Source organism: Brienomyrus brachyistius, unplaced genomic scaffold, assembly GCF_023856365.1.
Source record: "Brienomyrus brachyistius isolate T26 unplaced genomic scaffold, BBRACH_0.4 scaffold65, whole genome shotgun sequence".
In the NCBI taxonomy this organism is placed as follows: Eukaryota; Metazoa; Chordata; class Actinopteri; order Osteoglossiformes; family Mormyridae; genus Brienomyrus; species Brienomyrus brachyistius.
Genome location: NW_026042340.1, coordinates 47,500 through 66,203, shown reverse-complemented (window position 1 = coordinate 66,203; position 18,704 = coordinate 47,500). Strand labels below are relative to the sequence as shown.

Genomic DNA, 18,704 nt, shown 5'->3' with positions numbered 1-18,704 from the left:
CCGAGTTTACGCTAAAAAAAAAATATTCGCGATACATAAAGTTCACGAAATCGTCAACACCAAATGACAACGTACTCGAGTAAATGAACTTTCTATTCTCATTTATTTGGTGTATTCGTTAATACTTATCACTAGTATATTTTGGCATATACGTTTTGTTTTTGCTATAAAGTATCTTGAATGGTATGAGAAGGTAAATCCGGCTTACGTAAGATCTGACCTAGGTGAGGGTTTGCGGAACCAGCGTAGTGCATCTCTCAGCAGCAGATGCGTGGGTATCGCCTAGGACCTAGGCAGCGAGCCTCCCTTCTCACTCAACTTCCCACAATGCACTGCCAACTGCAATTACGGCAGCCCGCAAAGCTCACAATACACACCATCGTGTTTGCCTGGACCCTGCCACTTAACCCAGCGCCAGACCAAGTGGATCTCCAGGTCCGGATCTCCTTTTGCCGGATTAATCTTTATTTTAAAATCTCTGAAGAGGATTTAGTACGAGTCGCAGCGAGGCTATGAGAGCTGATTGGTAAATGGTCACCCGGATCCCGGCGGCGGCGTGTCGCTCCGTTTTCGATCGCATTTAACCATAACCCGACTCCCTTAACATGGATAGTCGCATCTTTCGGCCTCTTTTTCCTTCTTAAGCAGGGATATGCGAGGTAGGTGTCGTGTGGGCCGGCGGTCTGAAATCTCGGTTCTGTTCTGGGTGAATGTGACGCAGGTTCATTTTCCGCGTCCCACTCGCCGCCTCCGGCTTAATGTCTCCCCCGCCAGCTTATCACCGTGTCTACAGGGGCATTTTCGGCGTTAGATAAATAAATGTAGAGACTGGGATGTTTACTTCTGCGGGGCAGTCGGGGCGCGTGCCCGCCGCACGCGCTTGCAGGGAGGCTCCGCACTTTATTTGCAAGCACCTTGTGTGCATGTGCATTATGGTTGTGGGATCCCGCATCCAGATCATTACGTGCCAGGGGCTCTTTTTGTGTGTCATGGCATCTGGGGGTGTCTCTAACTAACAGCCCAGGCGGAGGTGTGGAGGCCGGCCAGCTTGCAGGTACAGCCCGCCAGTGCAGGGCCAAGCAGCCGAGGTCGCTCCGCGCTGTCCGGTGTGCTGACTTCCTGCTGATCCGACACAGAACTCGGGGTGTCAGTAAGAGTGTCTCCTCGCGTGTCTTGATCGGGTAAAATGATCTGTGGCATCTCCCCTCATTTATGAGGTGTCTGGCTCCAGGTGTTTGGTCTCTGCTTTACATCGAAAATGACATTTTTTCATCCTTCAGTCTCCACTTATCCTGATTCGGTCGTATTTTAAAAAGTTTATTTCCTGCATGAAAATGTGAAATGCCAGCCATTTAAAGCCATGGGATTCTAGTTACGCTAGTATCTCTGAAGACTTTACTCCCAAATTCTTTTTCTGGTTACGTATTCTGCGTACAGGGCTTCTTCAAAGGTAAATAACCTAAATAAACGTTTTTCCTCCCGCTGGATGCGTGAGCAGGTGACTATTTCTACATTCAGCTAATGTGCTAATGTGGGAGTTGGCCCGGCGGGGTATGTTAAGACCCGCATCGGCTGACCCGTCCAGAGGGCGAGCAGAACCGGGCGGCCGCACCTCGAGGCGGTCCTGCTGACATCACTCTAACTTCCGGAGTCCCGCTGGAAGAGGAATTTGGGTCGGTCTCACTCTGCTGCTCCAGCATCCCGCTGGCCCGAGCTGTCGGGGGGGGGGGCATTGAATACCAAATTTTAGAAGTCGGAGCGAGTAGCTTTAAGATGTGGATAAATAAGCAGGAGGAGCAGCACTGCGGCCGGCCTGCACTGCCTGTTGGACCAGGGCTCGAAACGGCCCATCCTTGCTCTTTCCCTCCTTCTCTTTTTTTTGGAGAAGCAGGATTTAGTTAATTAAGGCTGTTAAAAATGATGGGTTTTGTGGGTAGTGACTGAAACTCCTACGGATGTGTTTTCCCCGTCTTCCTTGAAGTAGGAGCTTCGCCCCCCCCCCCCCATCATGTAACCGTGTCATGTGTCTGGCGGTTCAGCTGTCGCACGTGTGGAGGGGCCTGTTTCTGCTATCGAGCTGAGCGACAGGGGTGGGGCACTTTGTAATGGGGAGCTCTCAGTCTGGCAATCCCCCGTGTGTCGTGTTCCTGGCCCAGGGTTCGAGCTCCCCTCCCGGGCCAGCCTGCGCTTTAGTGGCCGCGGATCCTGCTGTGACCTGTGTTGCCATGGCCTCCGGCTGAATGTCAGCCTGGTGAAGTTTGGAGGTCAGACGCTGCACACTCCCCCCCCCCCCCCCCCGGCCTGCTGAGCTGTGTGCTCCCTGACCGGGACACATTCCCGATGTGTGGGTGTGTGACGTGGCTTGCTTGGACGTTAGCAGTCTTCCCACCTTGATGTATGCGTGACGCTCCTTCCTCGTCTGTGAGCTGTAGCAAAGTTTAAGGTGACTGTGGGTCACCTTGCAGAAATGAATCCAGCTCTCCACAAAGACCTGTTCCTGGCTTGTATTATACATTTTAAAAAGGGCATAAACAACCTTAAGTCATACATTTAGACTTTTTCGATTAAAAAATTCCACTCTTCATGAACGAACCGGAGATTCAGTGATCCATGTAATTTTGAGCAGGCTCTGTTTTGGGAGTTATTTCTGTGTCGGTGTGCGACCTTTTAGAATCCGCTGTATCATTTCTTTCTTAATCACTTTAAAAAGATTCTGCTGATGCTTTTAGTGTTACCCTGTTTCCGCATCTTCAGTGTCAAATTCATGTGTAACCGCTCCTACCGCTCTGCCAAATTTTGCTTTGTCTGCCATGGAAATGTGAAGCAGTGTTGTGGGCTAAGGGGCTCTGAACGCCTGAGCTTAGGGTGACTGTCACGTCACTCAACATATGGCTCTACCATCTGATGGCACTTAAATTTTTAAAATCTCATAATTATGCTCAAGCTCGCTTTGCAGTCAAGCATATCTGGGCAGATATTTTGAGATATGGGTGACTTGTCCTCTCCTCAGTGTCCAGTGATTGTAAGCCGTGTGCCTTATGTTGGATCACACAGCACCATGAATGGGCGAGGAATGCAATGCTGCCCTGTTCAGGTCAGGCTACTGTTGTAGCCTTTGTTTGGCTATTCTATACTGTGCTGTGTCAGTGTTCTTATGTTGAATGCTACGCCTCAGTAGGATGGAGGGTTATCGAGAGAGAAAGAGGAAGAGGTATGGGCAGCCCTGGGCATGGCCGCCTTCCCAGGGTGGAGATAACGAGCCGTTGTACAGTACAGAGGACGTCTGTCTGGGCTGCAGAGCAGGCAAGAAGATGTGCTTCAAGTATCTTGAGGAGGTTCTAGAGAGTGAATCATAGAACCCTGAGCCAGCCTGGTCATGAGGAGCCTTATCCACCCCCCAAATGTCCCCACAAAGGTGTGTGGTCATGAGGAACCTTGTCCTCCCCCTAATGTCCCCACGAAGGTGCCTGGGTATGAGGAGCGTTATCCTCCCCCTAATGTCCCCACGAAGGTGCCTGGGTATGAGGAGCGTTATCCTCCCCCTAATGTCCCCACGAAGGTGCCTGGGTATGAGGAGCGTTATCCTTCCCCTAATGTCCCCACGAAGGTGCCTGGGTATGAGGAGCGTTATCCTCCCCCTAATGTCTCCACGAAGGTGCCTGGGTATGAGGAGCGTTATCCTCCCCCTAATGTCCCCACGAAGGTGCCTGGTTATGAGGGGCCTTATCCTCTCTCGAGTGTCCCCACGAAGGTGCCTGGTTATGAGGGGCCTTATCCTCTCTCGAGTGTCCCCACGATTAATATTTCCTTAAACTACCTGGTTTAAATTGCTGCTAGATTTCACTTGTCCTCATGTGCATTACGAGTATCCAAGACTTACAGTTTTGTTTCTCACATTCTTAGTAGCTCAGATCCATCCCTACCAGCAAAAAGCCACTGAGCTTCTACTGGTTTCTGTTGTGATCTGCCCTGCCCAGTTGCCTGCCTGCCTGTACTGTATGTGTGCTGTAAGGTTCCTTTTTACACACAGACAGGGAAGCCACATATAGACAACTTCAAAACCAGTACAGCAAAGTTAATTACAGAGACATGATTTTGCCACACATCTCACATTACTGTCGTGCACTTAAACACTATCAACAGTCACTTGTCCAGTGTCCTAATAAAGTAGGGTTTAATCATTCAGACAGTGCACATGGTTTCTGAATGACTCATAGTGCATAAAAATAGTATTTATGTCATTGATACAAAGCATTTTCGTGCCGAGCATGTTGCTAAATGTTTGTGTGAATGATTTTCCTAGAAGCAAATTTTAGAGGACTCACTGACTGAATCTTAGATTGTCATTGTAAGTTGCCTATAGAAGGAAAATGATCAGTGTTCTCAGTGTTAGATAGGAGATGTTCAGTCTCCATGGGCAGTTTGTGTTCTTGGCAAATTCATAATCATAAGCCTTTGGTTAGAATATTTGTAAATTAACTTTGAAGTTGCATGCAGAACAAGCCTGAAACTGCTGGGAGTTGGAGGGATTCACTGTAAATCACTTGTACCTCAGGCTGAATTGTTCTATTCGTCTTTGAGTGATCGCAGTTTGTTTCAAGTAATTGTGTCTCTGTTAGCTGTTGGAAATCTCTTCATATTTTTCAAGATGCATTTTTCAAGTGTATTGAATATTCCAGTTTTTGCTGACGCTCTGTCTGTCCAGACTTTTCTGATATCAGGCACTTACTGTTGCAGTCAGCGTTCATCCACTGACTGTTTTTTTTTGTCAGATTTTACATATTTTGTTTAACCTCAGTCAGGCTGTTTGCACAGCTCCTGCAGTGAGGGCCCGATATCGCTGGCTGATTGAGTGCTGTGTGCCGCCCTTCCTGTGTAGCGTTTGTAAGAGTGTGGTGACCCTCCTGTACCCTTGTCAGACTGGAGCATGAGGTCCACGGTCATCTCTGCTCAGGCTGGGGTCTCTGGATATTGCTGCACCTCAGTCTAACTGAGGGGCTTCCCTAGTTTAATGGGGGGGGGGGGGTGGTGTTTCCTTCACAGCTGTGTGTCGTGGGAACTTAAATGACAACAGTCCGCATTCGGACGCAAGTCGGCTGTCTGTGCACCGTGCTTGGGTGCCAGTCAGTGGTCTGCTGATTCAGTCTCACTTTAGGTTCATTGAACTTGTTAACAGTGAATTCCACTTGTCCATTGGTACAGCCTGTTGTTTAACCGAATCCGTTCATTAGCGAGCTTCATGTTTTAAAGTGTATCCGGTGTCATGTTCAATTCTATAAATGTCGTGTAGCGACATCTAAAGTGAATCGCCCTGGAGATTTTTGTGGAAAGTGGTGAATATTTATTTGGCAAAAATAAATATTCACCTATTTAATCATTCGTAATGGCATTTAATGCGTCTGGGGACGTTTGCATGAACAAAATAACTTCTGAAAGGGTACAAAATGCTCCGGCGTGCCTTGCTTTTGGTCGATGCATTCTGCTGCTTGAGATCAGCTTTCACGTATAATGTTTCAGCATTACGTCATGTGCTTCTTCTTTGGTCTGATATTACTGATATCACTCTGTTTTTTGAATTGTTTGACTTCCTTTGGTGAACTGACTTTCACTGGCTATTCTCATGGTGCTTAAGCAGAAATGATCCAATAGATGGTGAGGACTCGATGCTCGCTCGCTCTCTCACACTCCCTATGTATATCTTGGATTTTTTTTCTCTGCTCTCGAGTACGGTTTCCAGTGGTGCTGCGTTCAGAAGATGGTCGTGTTGTGGTTCAGATGCGCCCTGACCGTGCCTGGTCGTGTTGTGGTTCAGATGCGCCCTGACCGTGCCTGGTCGTGTTGTGGTACAGATGCGCCCTGACCGTGCCTGGTCGTGTTGTGGTTCAGACACACCCTGACCGTGCCTGGTTCCTAACCATTTTGTCAACTGGCACGACGTGAGTTGTGTTGTTACTCCATGGTATGATGCAGACCAGCAGCATCACCTGCTGCTTAGGCTTTTTTTGGGTTGTTTCTGTAGAAAGCCGGTTGTGTTGGTGGGTCTCCCTGAAGTTCTCCTTACTGGTTCCAGTGCCAGGAGCAGGCCTGGAGGGCTGTGGGGCGCTCCTCCCGTCTGCAGGAGCTTTGAGGAGTTTGCTCGCCCTGTTCAATGTGCTTCTTATGCTGCGTGACTGTTCCTGAGGTGCTCAGGCCTGACAGCATCTTGGCACAGAGGTATTTACCGAGTACCATGCTGAGTCACTGCCCCCCCCCCCCCCCCCGATACATGTCTATTGGAGGTGGACCCCCGTCTCACTTTCCCGGTGACCCTGAAGGTGCTCATTATCGATCTTACAGATACTGTGGTAGCCCAGGAGCAGAAATGTGTGTGCTTTGATGAGCGTCTGTGTGGCGCTGGGGTCGAGTGGGGTGTGCTGGGGGCTCGAAGCCAGCGGTCGAACCTGAAGCCCCAGTAGAGCAGGCAGAGTTGGCCGCCACAGATGATGAGCTCTGGAGCACCCCCTGCTGGTGGGAGTCACCCCAATAACCCGATGCATCGAACATGGCTGCTGGCCTGGCATTGTGCATGAGTGCCCTCTTGTCCCCAAGGTTGTTTTTATATTTTGCAGTTACGTTTATCAGTTAATTAGAATAGAAAACAGATTTTAAAAAGTGCCTTTTAAAAATGGAAGCTTGTCTGCGCTCCTGCAATCTGTAACGTGAGCTTCTCCTGCTGTTCATCCCACGCAGAACTTTGCCGAAAATCACCCAAATCTCTGCCTCAGGCCTCTCGCTTGGTAATAAATCTCTAAAATTAGCACGACCAGCTATATTTATGTAGAATGCAACATGCTTCTTTTGGAATGAACGCTCAGCGGATCCTGATTGACGGCTGCACGGCGACTGGCGGGGGAGGGTATTGGCTACAGTCGAGTCTGTAGCTCCTCACCACAACCGACACGATGCTTGTTTTAAATGACAACGAGCTAAAATAGAAACGGCCTTTTTAACTGCCAGTGAAGTATTTCCCTTTGCTGTGGAATGTTAATACAAGGAGTAAAGTGTGATGTGGCAAACTGGTTTTTGTTTTTATTTTCACTTCCCCCGTCAATGTCCTGAATCCATTTATTATATATTACAGCCGGCATTTACTGAAAGGTCCCCTGGTTTAAATGTAATATTTGCCCTCAGGGGCAGTTCGGCCTGCCCCTCTGCCTGCTGATTTCACCTGTATGAAAATGCGTGATGTGTCACATTAGCTTGTGTTAGTAGCGTGGCGTCCTGCTGAAGCTCTCTGCATGGCCCCATCCCGAACGTTCCGAGCCCGAACCGGCAGGCTCCCTGCTCCCGAGGCGCTGTGGTTGCAGTCTCCTTACATATGCTCTGTACCTCTCCCCAGGTCTGACGGCGTCGCCGCTGCCCCTAGCCACTGTCTGAGCCGGTGGCCGCACTGACGGGCGATTCCTCTCGGCTGCCTCGCACGTCACGCTTCCTCAAACACGTGGACTCATGGAGCTGTAGCTTCCTGCTAGCTGACCTCCGGAGAGAGAGACGACGTGGGAAATAGTGCGAGGGACAGCGGCGGCGGGTGGGGGGGGACGATGTCGTCCAGCAGGAGCCAGAACCCACATGGGCTCAAGCAAATCGGCCTGGACCAGATCTGGGACGACCTGCGGGCAGGAATCCAGCAGGTCTACACCAGGCAGAGCATGGCCAAATCCCGCTACATGGAACTCTACACGTATCCTGCCGGGTCAGCCAGCCACCGGGGGGCGCTCTGTGCGGGACGCCATCCAGTTTCACTCGCGCTACCTGGTCTTTATGAGACGGAGTGTTTCTTTGACAAGCAGGGCCTGATCTGTAATGTGTCAACTTCACGTGCGGCAAAACGGGGTCGTCCTGAGGTACCTCACCAACTCAGGGTGATGCTCTGGGTGGTTTGAACCTTTGTGGACTCCCTATGCCACCCGAGGGGGTCATTATCATGTGGTGTAGTCTGCCTCGCTTAAGGCTGCCCAAAGGCATTCTGGGTACAGCCGCCTGCAGTCATGGTGGGCAGAAATGAACACAGTCTGGTTTATTACCATAAAGCTGAAAACATGCCTGGGATTTAATTCACGATTTATAAGAATATAACAATGCACAGTGTGGGTGACATGCTTTGTAAGTTTGACTAAGAACTAACGTTTAACAGATAAATCTCACAAAGTACAGCTTAACATCACTTTACACATAATACTCCACAAAGAAAAGCTCTAGTCTTCAGTTGGTCCTCAACTGACTGACCCTCGTGAAACTCTCCCTCTGTTCTGCCTGGGTGAATCACTGTTTGCTCAAGACCAACATCACCTGTGTTTTTGAAACATTTCTGCCCATAACTACTATGGCTGCATACTACATTCTGCCAGCACAGTGACGCACAGCACTGTTGTAAGTGGGAGGTGGCATTTATTGATCTGATTGTCAGTTCAGTGGCCCATGAAATTTAATTTGCAGTAATAGAGCAGATTTGCCATGGAGTGAGTTCTCTGTAAAACAGTTCTGAATACGGCTCTATTGTCATTTCATTCAGAACCATTTCAGAATATCTATAAATAAATTCCATGTTGCGCATTTTGCTTGGCTCTTCCCAGCTGGGTGACCTGAATTTGTGAATAAATCATTCCATCTTTCCCCCAGAGCCTTGGGGGTGTCTTGGTGCCTCTTGGCATTGTCGTTGCCCTTAACCCAGGTGCCAGGCATGTTTATAATTACTGCACCAGTGTGCACCAGTCCAACCAGGCCCGTGGGGCCGGGGCTCCTGCTTCCAAACCTTCCAAGAAGACCCCTACCCCAGGGGGGGCCCAGTTTGTAGGCCTGGAGCTCTACAAGCGACTCAAAGAATTCCTGAAGAACTACCTGACAAACCTTCTCAAGGTAACCGAGCTCGTCTCTCTCCTGGTGAAGTGTTTTATGAAGAATCGTAGTTTTAAGCCAAGGGCTGTTTGCATTGTACCAGCATGTTACTGAAGGATGGGCGTAAGTTCAGGTCAGCATGTCGCTGACTTCCTGTGAAAAGCTAGATTAATACCTAGGAGGACTTCAGTCTACTCTGAACCCATCATGTTTCTTCTGTCAAATGTCTGTAAGATGCCTCTGAAAGTTGAATCTTAGTCTCAGCAGTCTAGTTTGAGGAACAGTTTAATACTCTCTGAATTCCCTTGTCTGAGAATGTTCATGAAAGTTGATTGGCTCTGTGGTGGACGTTCGGAAGCTCGTAGAATGAAGTCTCCGTAGACTCGTGCTGAGTCGCCCCACTTTTGTAGGAGGACGAGATTGTAGCCATGAACATTTTGTATTCGCAGGATGGGGAGGACCTGATGGACGAGAGCGTGCTCAAGTTCTACACGCAGCAGTGGGAGGACTACCGGTTCTCCAGCAAGGTGCTGAACGGCATCTGCGCCTATCTCAACCGCCACTGGGTCCGCCGTGAGTGCGATGAGGGCCGCAAGGGCATCTACGAGATCTACTCGGTAAGGCCAGTCACATGACCCAGTCTGCCACGCCACCTGTCATCACTTCCCCTCTTAAAGCCCCTGTGACATGGGACCTGCCCTCCTGTCTTTCAGCTTGCTTTGGTAACGTGGAGAGAGTGCTTATTCAGACCACTGAACAAACAGGTATGCCCCCCCCAACCCAGGCACTCTGAAGTGTTCAGTAATTAACACTGGCTGGCGTTACTGTGCCCAGTCAGTCACTTACTAGTTTGACTGGGTAGCAATCGGATACCAGGTTGGTTGGACCAATTGGAGATTGGCACCTCATGGTGGTCGCACCCATTTGGAGATGCAAACCCCTTTCTGGGCTACGACACAAAGGCTGGGTCCTGCTGTCTGGCCCCCCAGCTAAGACTCTTAACGTCAGTTAATTCAGTACAGGGGTGAAAATCCAAATGTAAAGTGTCTTAAAAGCATCATTCAAAGAAGTGCTGCCTTCTAAGTCGCTGTGCCCTGAATGTCGGCGAACGGTGCGGCAGGTGACGAACGCGGTGCTGAAGCTGATCGAGAAGGAGCGTAACGGCGAGCCCATCAACACGCGGCTGGTCAGCGGGGTGGTGCAGTCCTACGGTGAGCGTCGCCTTTGGCCGTCTGCGTGGCCGTGCTAATTGCTAACCGCTAACGTGCCGTCCTCCTTCAGTGGAGCTGGGCCTGAATGAAGACGACGCCTTCGCCAAGGGGCCCACTCTCTCCGTCTACAAGGAGTCCTTCGAGAGCCAGTTCCTGACCGACACCGAGCGGTTCTACACCAGGGAGAGCACCGAGTTCCTGCAGCAGAACCCAGTGACCGAGTACATGAAGAAGGTACCACGCTGCAGACACGGTGTCAGAATCAGAACCATCTTTACTGGCCAAGTTTGATTTAAACATACAGTCAAACCTCGGATTGCGAGTAACTTGGTGTGCAAGTGTTTTTCAAGACAAGCAAAAATTTCAAAGAAATTTGAACTTGATAAACGAGTGAGGTCTTGCAATATGAGTATTATGTATACGCTTTGTCTGCCTAGCGTCACGTGATCGTAACTGAGCCGATGGTTCTTCTCTCTCTCACTGCGGGATTGTAGGTAATCGTCTCCTATGTTCGGTCTCAGTCCGCATACCTCACTCGCATAGTCAAAACTTAGTAGAAAAGCACCACCCACATAAGGGTGTAGCTGTGCAAGTCATGAATCTGTTTAATGACAATGCAATGTCCACATTTCCGCAAAAGCGGCTGTCATTGGATAGCTTCCTTGTTGAAGTCGCACAAAAAGAAAAAGATTCCATTGAGCCAACAGATAGCAATGGTTCTGTTAGTTATAGTGAAATTCGTCCTACAAATTAAGCCTCCTCTTCTCCTCTCTTTCATCTCTCACACCATCCACGATTCTTTTCAAAGGTAAAGTGCAGGTTAACTTGTTTTATGTATTTTTACTTTATATTTTGTATTAATCATTTTTATATGAATATTTCTGGGTTGTGGAACAAATCATCTGACTTTCCATTATTTCTAATGGGAAAATTCCCTTGATATACGAGTGGTTTGGATTACGAGCACGTTTCCAGAACGAATTGTGCTCGCAGCAATCAGAGGTTTTACTGTACTGAGAATCTCTCTTGGTGGCCATGTGCCAGGATAACGTTCCATTTACAAGAACAGTGGAACACTTGCTAAGTTGAGTAAAAATATTGCTAATTTATTGGCAATTATAACAAAAATTACTTATATATTTTTGTAAACAAATGAATTATCATATCAGAATCAACCAGTAGTTTTAAGTAACACATTAATTTTTGGCAGTAATAAACTGAAACCCAAATTATAGTTCTGTAAGAGCTGTTCTGAGTTACGTTAATTGACAAGCAGTCACATTGGGTGCTTTTTAATTGGTAACACGTTTGCAATAACATAACACATTTGTCTTTAGTATCCATTGGGAGCAATTAATAGCATAATGGCAAAATAGAACTAAATGAGTCGGTCAAAAAAAATTGACAGTTAATAAAAAGAACATGTTTGTGTGGAAGATAAGCGCAGATATGTTCAGTGGTCTTTTGTTACGAAAATCAATTTGAAACATTATTATAGAATTAAGCAAGTGTCCCAAGACTTTCTGTGAGTAGTGTGTATATATACATGAAATTTTAGTCATGCTTTTTACGCTAGACTGTGTGCCGAACATGGAATGGGATGAATGAATGAATGGTATTGGATGGTGAATGAATGAATAAATAAATAGGCAATATGAGTAAACGAGTGATGGTAGGTAGAGCTGACATTTATTCTGCTCATTAAGCATGTTTACGGGTGACTGTATTGGTGCGGGGTCCTAATCCCCTATAAACACCATTAGCTATGAGCTGATTGGGCCACTCGTATCACCCCCCCCCCCCCCCCCCCCCCCCCCGTGAAGGCGGAGGCCCGCTTGCTGGAGGAACAGCGCCGGGTGCAGGTCTACCTCCATGAGAGCACGCAGGATGACCTGGCACGCAAGTGTGAGCAGGTGCTGATTGAGAAGCACCTGGAGATCTTCCACACGGAGTTCCAGAACCTGCTGGATGCCGACAAGAATGAGGGTGAGGCCGGCTGCCCGGGCCGCCTTGGGCTCTGCTGCTGTACCTTTGAACACAGTACCGCGTCCTGAATTTCTCCACCTGGTACTACGAGTGTGACCCTCCACTCCGTTCCACTCCCTCTCTCTGCCCCACAGACCTTGGCCGCATGTACAACCTGGTCTCTCGGATCACCGATGGCCTGGGCGAGCTGAAGAAGCTTCTGGAAACACACATCCATAACCAGGGTCTGGCCGCTATCGAGAAATGTGGGGAGGCTGCTCTCAACGTAAGTCTGTCCCCAGGGTGCCTCGAACCCCCCGATGAGCTGTCCGTTAACCCTCAATGCACAAGGTGTTGAGGAATAAACTAATAAATCATTAAACCTCTCTGCCTGAACACACGTTAGTGTTTCTCCCTGTGTTGCGCCTCCCTGTTTAGACCTGAGCCGTGTGGCCTAACGCTGCACAGTGTCTCTCCACACGGCCTTGCTTGTTCGGCTCTTTGAACACCGTTATAAAGCACCAAGATGCTACTACAGAATTTGCCGGAGTTGCCTGACAACGAGATTTCCCAGGCCTGGTCCTTAGTCAGGCGTGGCAGTTTCTCATTTTCCGTTTGTCATGGGTCGAATCGGTACGTACAGAAGGGTTAGATCCCCAGGGTACAGCGGCCGGTGCCACACCATGAATCTCCCTGTGGATGCCTCTGGATTCTGTGTAGGAGCGGATTTCCTTGGGCAGTGTGTTTGGTTTTGTTTTCTTCTTTCCTCTAGACACAGCGAAATATCTTCGGTATGGAGCGTGTGCTAATCTGGAGTGTCACGGTGTGTAAGCGCTTTGTAGCTGATGTTACCGCCCTGCTACAGCGTGATCTACATGCTGTGTGTGCTACGGCGCCCTCTACCCCTCTGCCCCCGTCCTGCGCGGATGCATCATGGATGCATCACGGTGCCTGAGTGTTGAGGTCCGTCCCACATGAGCAGGGAGAAGGAGAAGCATTAGGAGGGCGACAGACCCTCGCCTGCAGGGGCCGGGAGCCGTACCTCCGCTCTCTGGCGAGATTCTCTAACTGGCTTCTCTCGTCTGTGCTGTGTGTAGTTGTGTTCTAATCAGTGCGCCTGCTGGAATGTGGAGGATAATGAGTCTTCCTTCTCGAATGTAATGACTCTGTCAGATTAGCCTCGCAAGGGAGGGGCCTTCCCGGCTTGTAATTAAAACAGCGAGTCGGTCAGGGGCCCCAGGTCGCAGAGATTTCCCAGAAATTCCCCACGGGGATGAATCTAGTTCCTCCTCTGTCCCATAGGCTTTGGTTTTCTTCAGCGTTTTATTTGTGCACAGGATCCCAAAATGTACGTTCAGACCATCTTGGACGTCCATAAGAAGTACAACGCCCTGGTGATGTCAGCGTTCAACAACGATGCCGGCTTTGTGGCTGCCCTGGATAAGGTGCGTTAGTCTCCACCCCCCCATGGGGGGGTGACCTTCAGCCTTGCTGCTCCTACCGTCTAGCCCCTGCCGCGGGTGTCGCCCTCGTCTCGCCACTCTTAACGCCCGCCCCCCCGCCTGGTTTCCCATCTGCTCAGGCCTGCGGACGCTTCATCAACAACAACGCCGTGACCAGGATGGCACAGTCTTCCAGCAAGTCCCCAGAGCTTCTAGCCAGATACTGTGACTCGCTGCTGAAGAAGAGGTGAGACTCAAATGGGCTGCGACCCCACACTCATGCTGTACGCAAACCCGCAGTGCTGCCGGCCGCAGGCAGCCTCCGGGCCCTGCCGTCCGAGGCCAGGCTATTTAAAACCCCCATCTCAAATAAATAGCCATGTCTTAAACATCTGCCTAGTTACATTTTTGCATCTGACAACTTTACTTTGATTGGTTTCTAAAGCTCCCACAGCCGGTTGATGATTTACTATGGGGGGGGGGGGGTGTCTTCCCCAGCTCCAAGAACCCTGAAGAGGCCGAGCTGGAAGACACACTGAACCAGGTGGTGAGTTCCATGTTCTCTACCCCGTCCAGACCTGCAGCTTAGGAGACGCCCCTGAAAAGGCTGTGCTCTCAGCCGTCTTTCTGCACATTGGTTACCGCTGAAGCTGTGGGGGTGTATTAATAATGCTGCACCACACAGAAATGGCTTATGTGCTGCTTGGACGTTGGATTCTCACATTGCCATAATATACAGACACACACACACCCATACCCGCGTACCTATACCTTAGGAATGTCTTATGAGGAGAGGTTAGCTGAGCTGAATCTGTTTGGTCTTGAGCAAAGGAGACTAAGGGGGGACATTTCAATATTAGTTTAAGTACTAGAACTCATGGCCATTTTTTCTTTTTTTTTTTTTTTTCATTTACCTTTATTTAACCAGGCAAGACAGATTAAGAACATGCTTCTTATTTACAACTGTGGCCTGGCCATAAGTGGAAACTAGCAGAAGGACATTTTAAAATGAATTTGAGGAAGCACTTCTTTACACAGCGTGTAGTTAGAGTATGGAATAGTCTTCCTGCTAGTGTAGTTAAAGGTAAAACCATGGGTTCCTTTAAATCAGAGTTAGATAAGATTTTAACAACTCTGAGCTATTAGTTAAGTTCTCCCCAAACGAGCTTTATGGGCTGAATGACCTCCTCTTGTTTGTAAATTTCTTACGTTCTATCTAAATGGGACTGTCCATTTATTTCTGTGAGGAAAAACCCTAACCCCAATCACGACATCCTTAACCCCTACCCAGCCCTGAATGTGCCTTCTCTTGTGTGGGCTTGCAAAAAACAAAAAAGGTTTTTATCACATTGTGAGGTCATCATCATACATATTATATAATGTGCATGCATGTGTGTATGTATGATGCGTATATACACACACAAACACAAACACAAACACAAACACACACACAAACACACACACACACACACACACACACACACACACACACACACACACACACACACGCTCCAGGGCGCCCGGGGCAACTTTGCCTAATTGTCCTCTTCTTTCGCTTTCAGTCCAACTGCCGTCTTTCCTCTTCCATCCTCTTAGATGGTGGTTTTCAAATACATCGAGGACAAAGATGTTTTCCAGAAGTTCTACGCCAAGATGCTGGCGAAGCGGCTGGTGCACCAGAACAGCGCCAGTGACGACGCGGAGGCCAGCATGATCTCCAAGCTGAAGGTGGCTCTCCTAAGCTCCTCCCCCTCAGCCAGTGCCATTCCCACTCTCTTTACTCTCCCAGTTACAGGCTTCCAGTCTATGACATCAGTCTCACAATTCCTAGTCATCTGATCCTGGTCATTATATAAATAGGTCAGCTGAGTACACGGACTTTCTCAAGTTCTGTCTTAATGTTCTGTGTTCTCACCCTCCGTAACGTCCCTCTGTCCTCCTAAAGCCTCCTTCCTGAACATGAGTGTTTCTGTCCCGTATTAGCAAGCCTGCGGCTTCGAGTATACATCCAAGCTTCAGCGCATGTTCCAGGATATCGGCGTCAGCAAGGACCTCAATGAGCAGTTCAAGAAGCACCTGTGTAACTCGGAGCCGCTGGATCGTAAGTAGCTCCACCCCCCCGCTCCCCGCTCAGTTACTGGAACGAATAAATTACCATCCACACCAAAGGCAGCTGAGAGCAGTCATCATGGATCTCTATAATCCTCAGCAGCCCTTTGAACATGTTAATTACTTTTTGCCTAATTTTGTAATTAACTGGTGATTTGCAGCACAAGGATTAACTGAATGGAGATGTTATGGGGAAACGGCGCCCCCCTGTGGAGGCTTATCCACACTTTAAAAAAAATATATTTTCTGAAGATCTTGCTTATTTTACCTGTTTACCTTCAGTGTGAGTGGTGATTATATTACCAGTATTGCCAGTAACTTGGTGATCAAGCAGATGATAATGCGAATGGATTTAGTTGCTCTAATGCACGTTGAATGTGGGCATGTGCTGTGGCCTCGTGCCATGTGACCTTGAGGCCTAAGGACCAATATAATGGAAAGCCGGTCATTAATGTCGCACTCTCTCACTAACTAATGCACGATGACCCGGTCCTGCAGGCTGGGCCCAGGCCTGTTGCAGAGCTCGGTCTCACGTCGGCGTCACCTTCTTGTGTTGCAGTGGACTTCAGCACCCAGGTCCTGAGCTCGGGCTCCTGGCCCTTCCAGCAGTCCTGCACGTTCGCGCTGCCCTCCGAGGTGAGTCACCTGCACTCGGAGCTGCTCAGCGGAGCCTCGCCTCACTTTGCCGGGCTGTCACACCCCTCGACGAGGTGACCATCCCAGCATGTTAGTGTCGCAGGTATAAGGACATGACTAGGGCGTGAACAGACGACTGTCCTGATGGCATTATCTCCGTTGGTGGATGTGACAGATGAAGGGCTCAGGCCTTGTTCCGGTCCCTTTCTGTGCGTCTGTCCGCCTGAGAGATGCCAGCCAGGAGCAGCTTTGTCACTTAGGGACTTAGGCTTAGGCAGCCGGCTGTGGGGCTCTCTAACCTCAGTGCTCCGTCCAGCTGGAGAGGAGCTACCAGAGATTCACGGCCTTCTACAGCAGCAGACACAGCGGCCGCAAGCTCACCTGGTTATACCACCTGTCCAAAGGCGAGCTGGTCACCAACTGCTTCAAGAACAGATACACGCTGCAGGTGGGCATTCAGCTGGGGGGGGGGGCTCTCTCTGCCTGCTGTGTTCAGTGTCGGCGTCAATGAGAGAATGTGAACCAGCGGGTACAGGTGACTGAGCAGGGAGTGAGAACCCCGTCACCTCCTGGTGCCTCGGAGTGGGGCTGCTGTTCTCGTGTTTCTCATGTGAGACGCTGACTGAACCCTGTCCGCAGGCGTCCACGTTCCAGATGGCCATCCTGCTGCAGTACAACACGGAGGACGTCTACAGCATGCGGCAGCTCACCGACAGCACGCAGATCAAGGCGGTGCGTGCTGCCTGGGCCCCTCCCAGCAAAACCTCTTTGATTATCAGTGCTAGCAGCTTAATATCTATTCCTGCATTAAGGGGAAACTTATAAAATGTACATCTGTAATAATTGATGGCATGGGGCTTACTATTGATTAGCTGTCAATTTCTCTCTTCTCTTCATCTTCACCCGAATGAGACTAACTTGTATTTCTTTTTATAGGATATATTAGTGCAGGTTTTGCAGATTTTGTTAAAATCTAAATTGCTGGTAAGTGCACAATAAATCTTGCACGTCTGTACTGTTAATTCATCGTCCTGCAGCCGCTTATGCTCGTCCAGCTTTCGAACTTTAATCCGAGTCCTGAATCTGATGATCGAATGTTACGTACAGGTCCTGGAGGATGAGAACGCAAATGTAGATGAAGTCGATTTCAAGCCGGACACCTTGATAAAACTCTACCTGGGCTATAAAAAGTGAGTGATGATGCTCTTGAAAGGCGCCAGTGCCGTCTGTGGTGTCACGAGTTTTTGACCGCGTCCTGTGGCGTCCCGCACAGCAAGAAGCTACGCGTCAACATCAACGTGCCGATGAAGACGGAGCAGAAGCAGGAACAGGAGACCACACACAAGAACATCGAGGAAGACCGCAAGCTCCTCATCCAGGTGTGAGAGCGATCGGCCACCCGCTGGCGGGCCCTTCACAGGGTGCGCGGGATGTACTCATGCCTGGGTCCTTCCACAGGCTGCCATCGTCAGGATTATGAAGATGAGGAAAGTCCTCAAGCACCAGCAGCTCCTGGCAGAGGTACTAAACCAGCTGTCGTCCAGGTTTAAACCCAGAGTCCCAGTCATTAAGGTGAGTATGAGTTCAACTGAGAAGAGCATTTCAAAACAAAATGGCCTCTTGAGTTTGCCTAAAACTGCCATGTCTTTCAGAAATGCATCGACATCCTGATAGAAAAGGAGTACCTCGAGCGCGTTGATGGCGAGAAGGATACCTACAGCTACTTGGCCTAAATGTCCTCCCGCCAACGTCGGAGTACCATGTGTCACGCAGCTAGACGACGTTAGGTACATGTGCACAATGAGAAACCAGCTCGGCAGATCAGTCGCTGAGACCGTACTGCCCTCTACAGGCCGGATGACGGAAAAGCAGGAAGACGGCTGCCCTAAAGGCCTGTACAGACTGCTCAGGATGAACGATGTACCTTTTTTGACATGTAAATACAGATGCAGTACTTTGCCATCGCCAACATTAAACAAAATCAAAGCCCTCTGTGGAGGGCAAGGTCGCATGCTACTGCCTATCTCCTTTTAAAAGTTTAAGGAAAAATATGAATGGCTAGACTGCTGATTCACTGTAGCAGCTGCAGTGTAAAAAAAAAAAAAAGATGCAACGTGGGCAGCAGGTTTGGAGCAGAAGGGTGACAGATGAAGCCGTCAGTCCTGCGTAATCTGCATTGTGACCGGCGACAATTTGTATAGTGCATTTCATTTTCTAAATGTGTGAAATAAAATTAAGGTTTCTCTATGCGTTTTAAGGTGACATCAGCTTCACACATTTCTGAATACTGGGCCTTTTCTTGCACACATGCTTTGAGTTATGCAGAGGTAAACGTTTTCAAACTGACTACATGGATTTACTTCATCATCATTTCATTTACTTGCAGCGGTTTAGGCCAAATGAGTTTTGGTTTAAGAATGCTGGTTCAGTTCCTTGTACAACTGGTGTAACAGCTCCTGTCTGACAG

At 49.1% G+C, this 18,704-nt stretch overlaps 1 protein-coding gene across 3 annotated transcripts; it reads left to right on the top strand.

Annotated features, from left to right (window-relative positions):
• The first annotated feature begins 357 nt into the window (after positions 1-357).
• Positions 358-18,494, top strand: LOC125725369 (cullin-1-like). 3 transcript variants are annotated; one of them, XM_049002230.1, is made up of 22 exons: positions 358-435; positions 7,379-7,720; positions 8,718-8,895; positions 9,324-9,491; positions 9,588-9,638; positions 9,995-10,085; positions 10,156-10,319; positions 11,909-12,071; positions 12,206-12,336; positions 13,388-13,495; positions 13,633-13,739; positions 13,991-14,039; positions 15,089-15,220; positions 15,476-15,593; positions 16,161-16,237; positions 16,554-16,685; positions 16,877-16,969; positions 17,174-17,221; positions 17,345-17,427; positions 17,511-17,616; positions 17,696-17,809; positions 17,890-18,494. In XM_049002230.1, the coding sequence occupies exons 2-22, from the start codon at positions 7,581-7,583 to the stop codon at positions 17,968-17,970; spliced, it is 2,334 nt and encodes a 777-aa protein (XP_048858187.1). In that variant the 5' UTR covers positions 358-435; positions 7,379-7,580; the 3' UTR covers positions 17,971-18,494. The 3 variants fall into 3 exon arrangements, with proteins under 3 accessions (XP_048858187.1, XP_048858186.1, XP_048858185.1); XM_049002229.1 differs by having other exon boundaries at positions 358-526; XM_049002228.1 differs by having other exon boundaries at positions 358-659.
• Positions 18,495-18,704: the final 210 nt, after the last annotated feature.

Excerpts from the sequence above, each read along its gene's own strand:
- LOC125725369 (XM_049002230.1), top strand. The coding sequence starts at position 7,581 with ATGTCGTCCAGCAGGAGCCAGAACCCACATGGGCTCAAGCAAATCGGC. Across the intron at positions 10,086-10,155 it reads CGGGGTGGTGCAGTCCTACG|TGGAGCTGGGCCTGAATGAA; the intron begins GTGAGCGTCGCC and ends GTCCTCCTTCAG. Across the intron at positions 17,810-17,889 it reads CCAGAGTCCCAGTCATTAAG|AAATGCATCGACATCCTGAT; the intron begins GTGAGTATGAGT and ends CATGTCTTTCAG.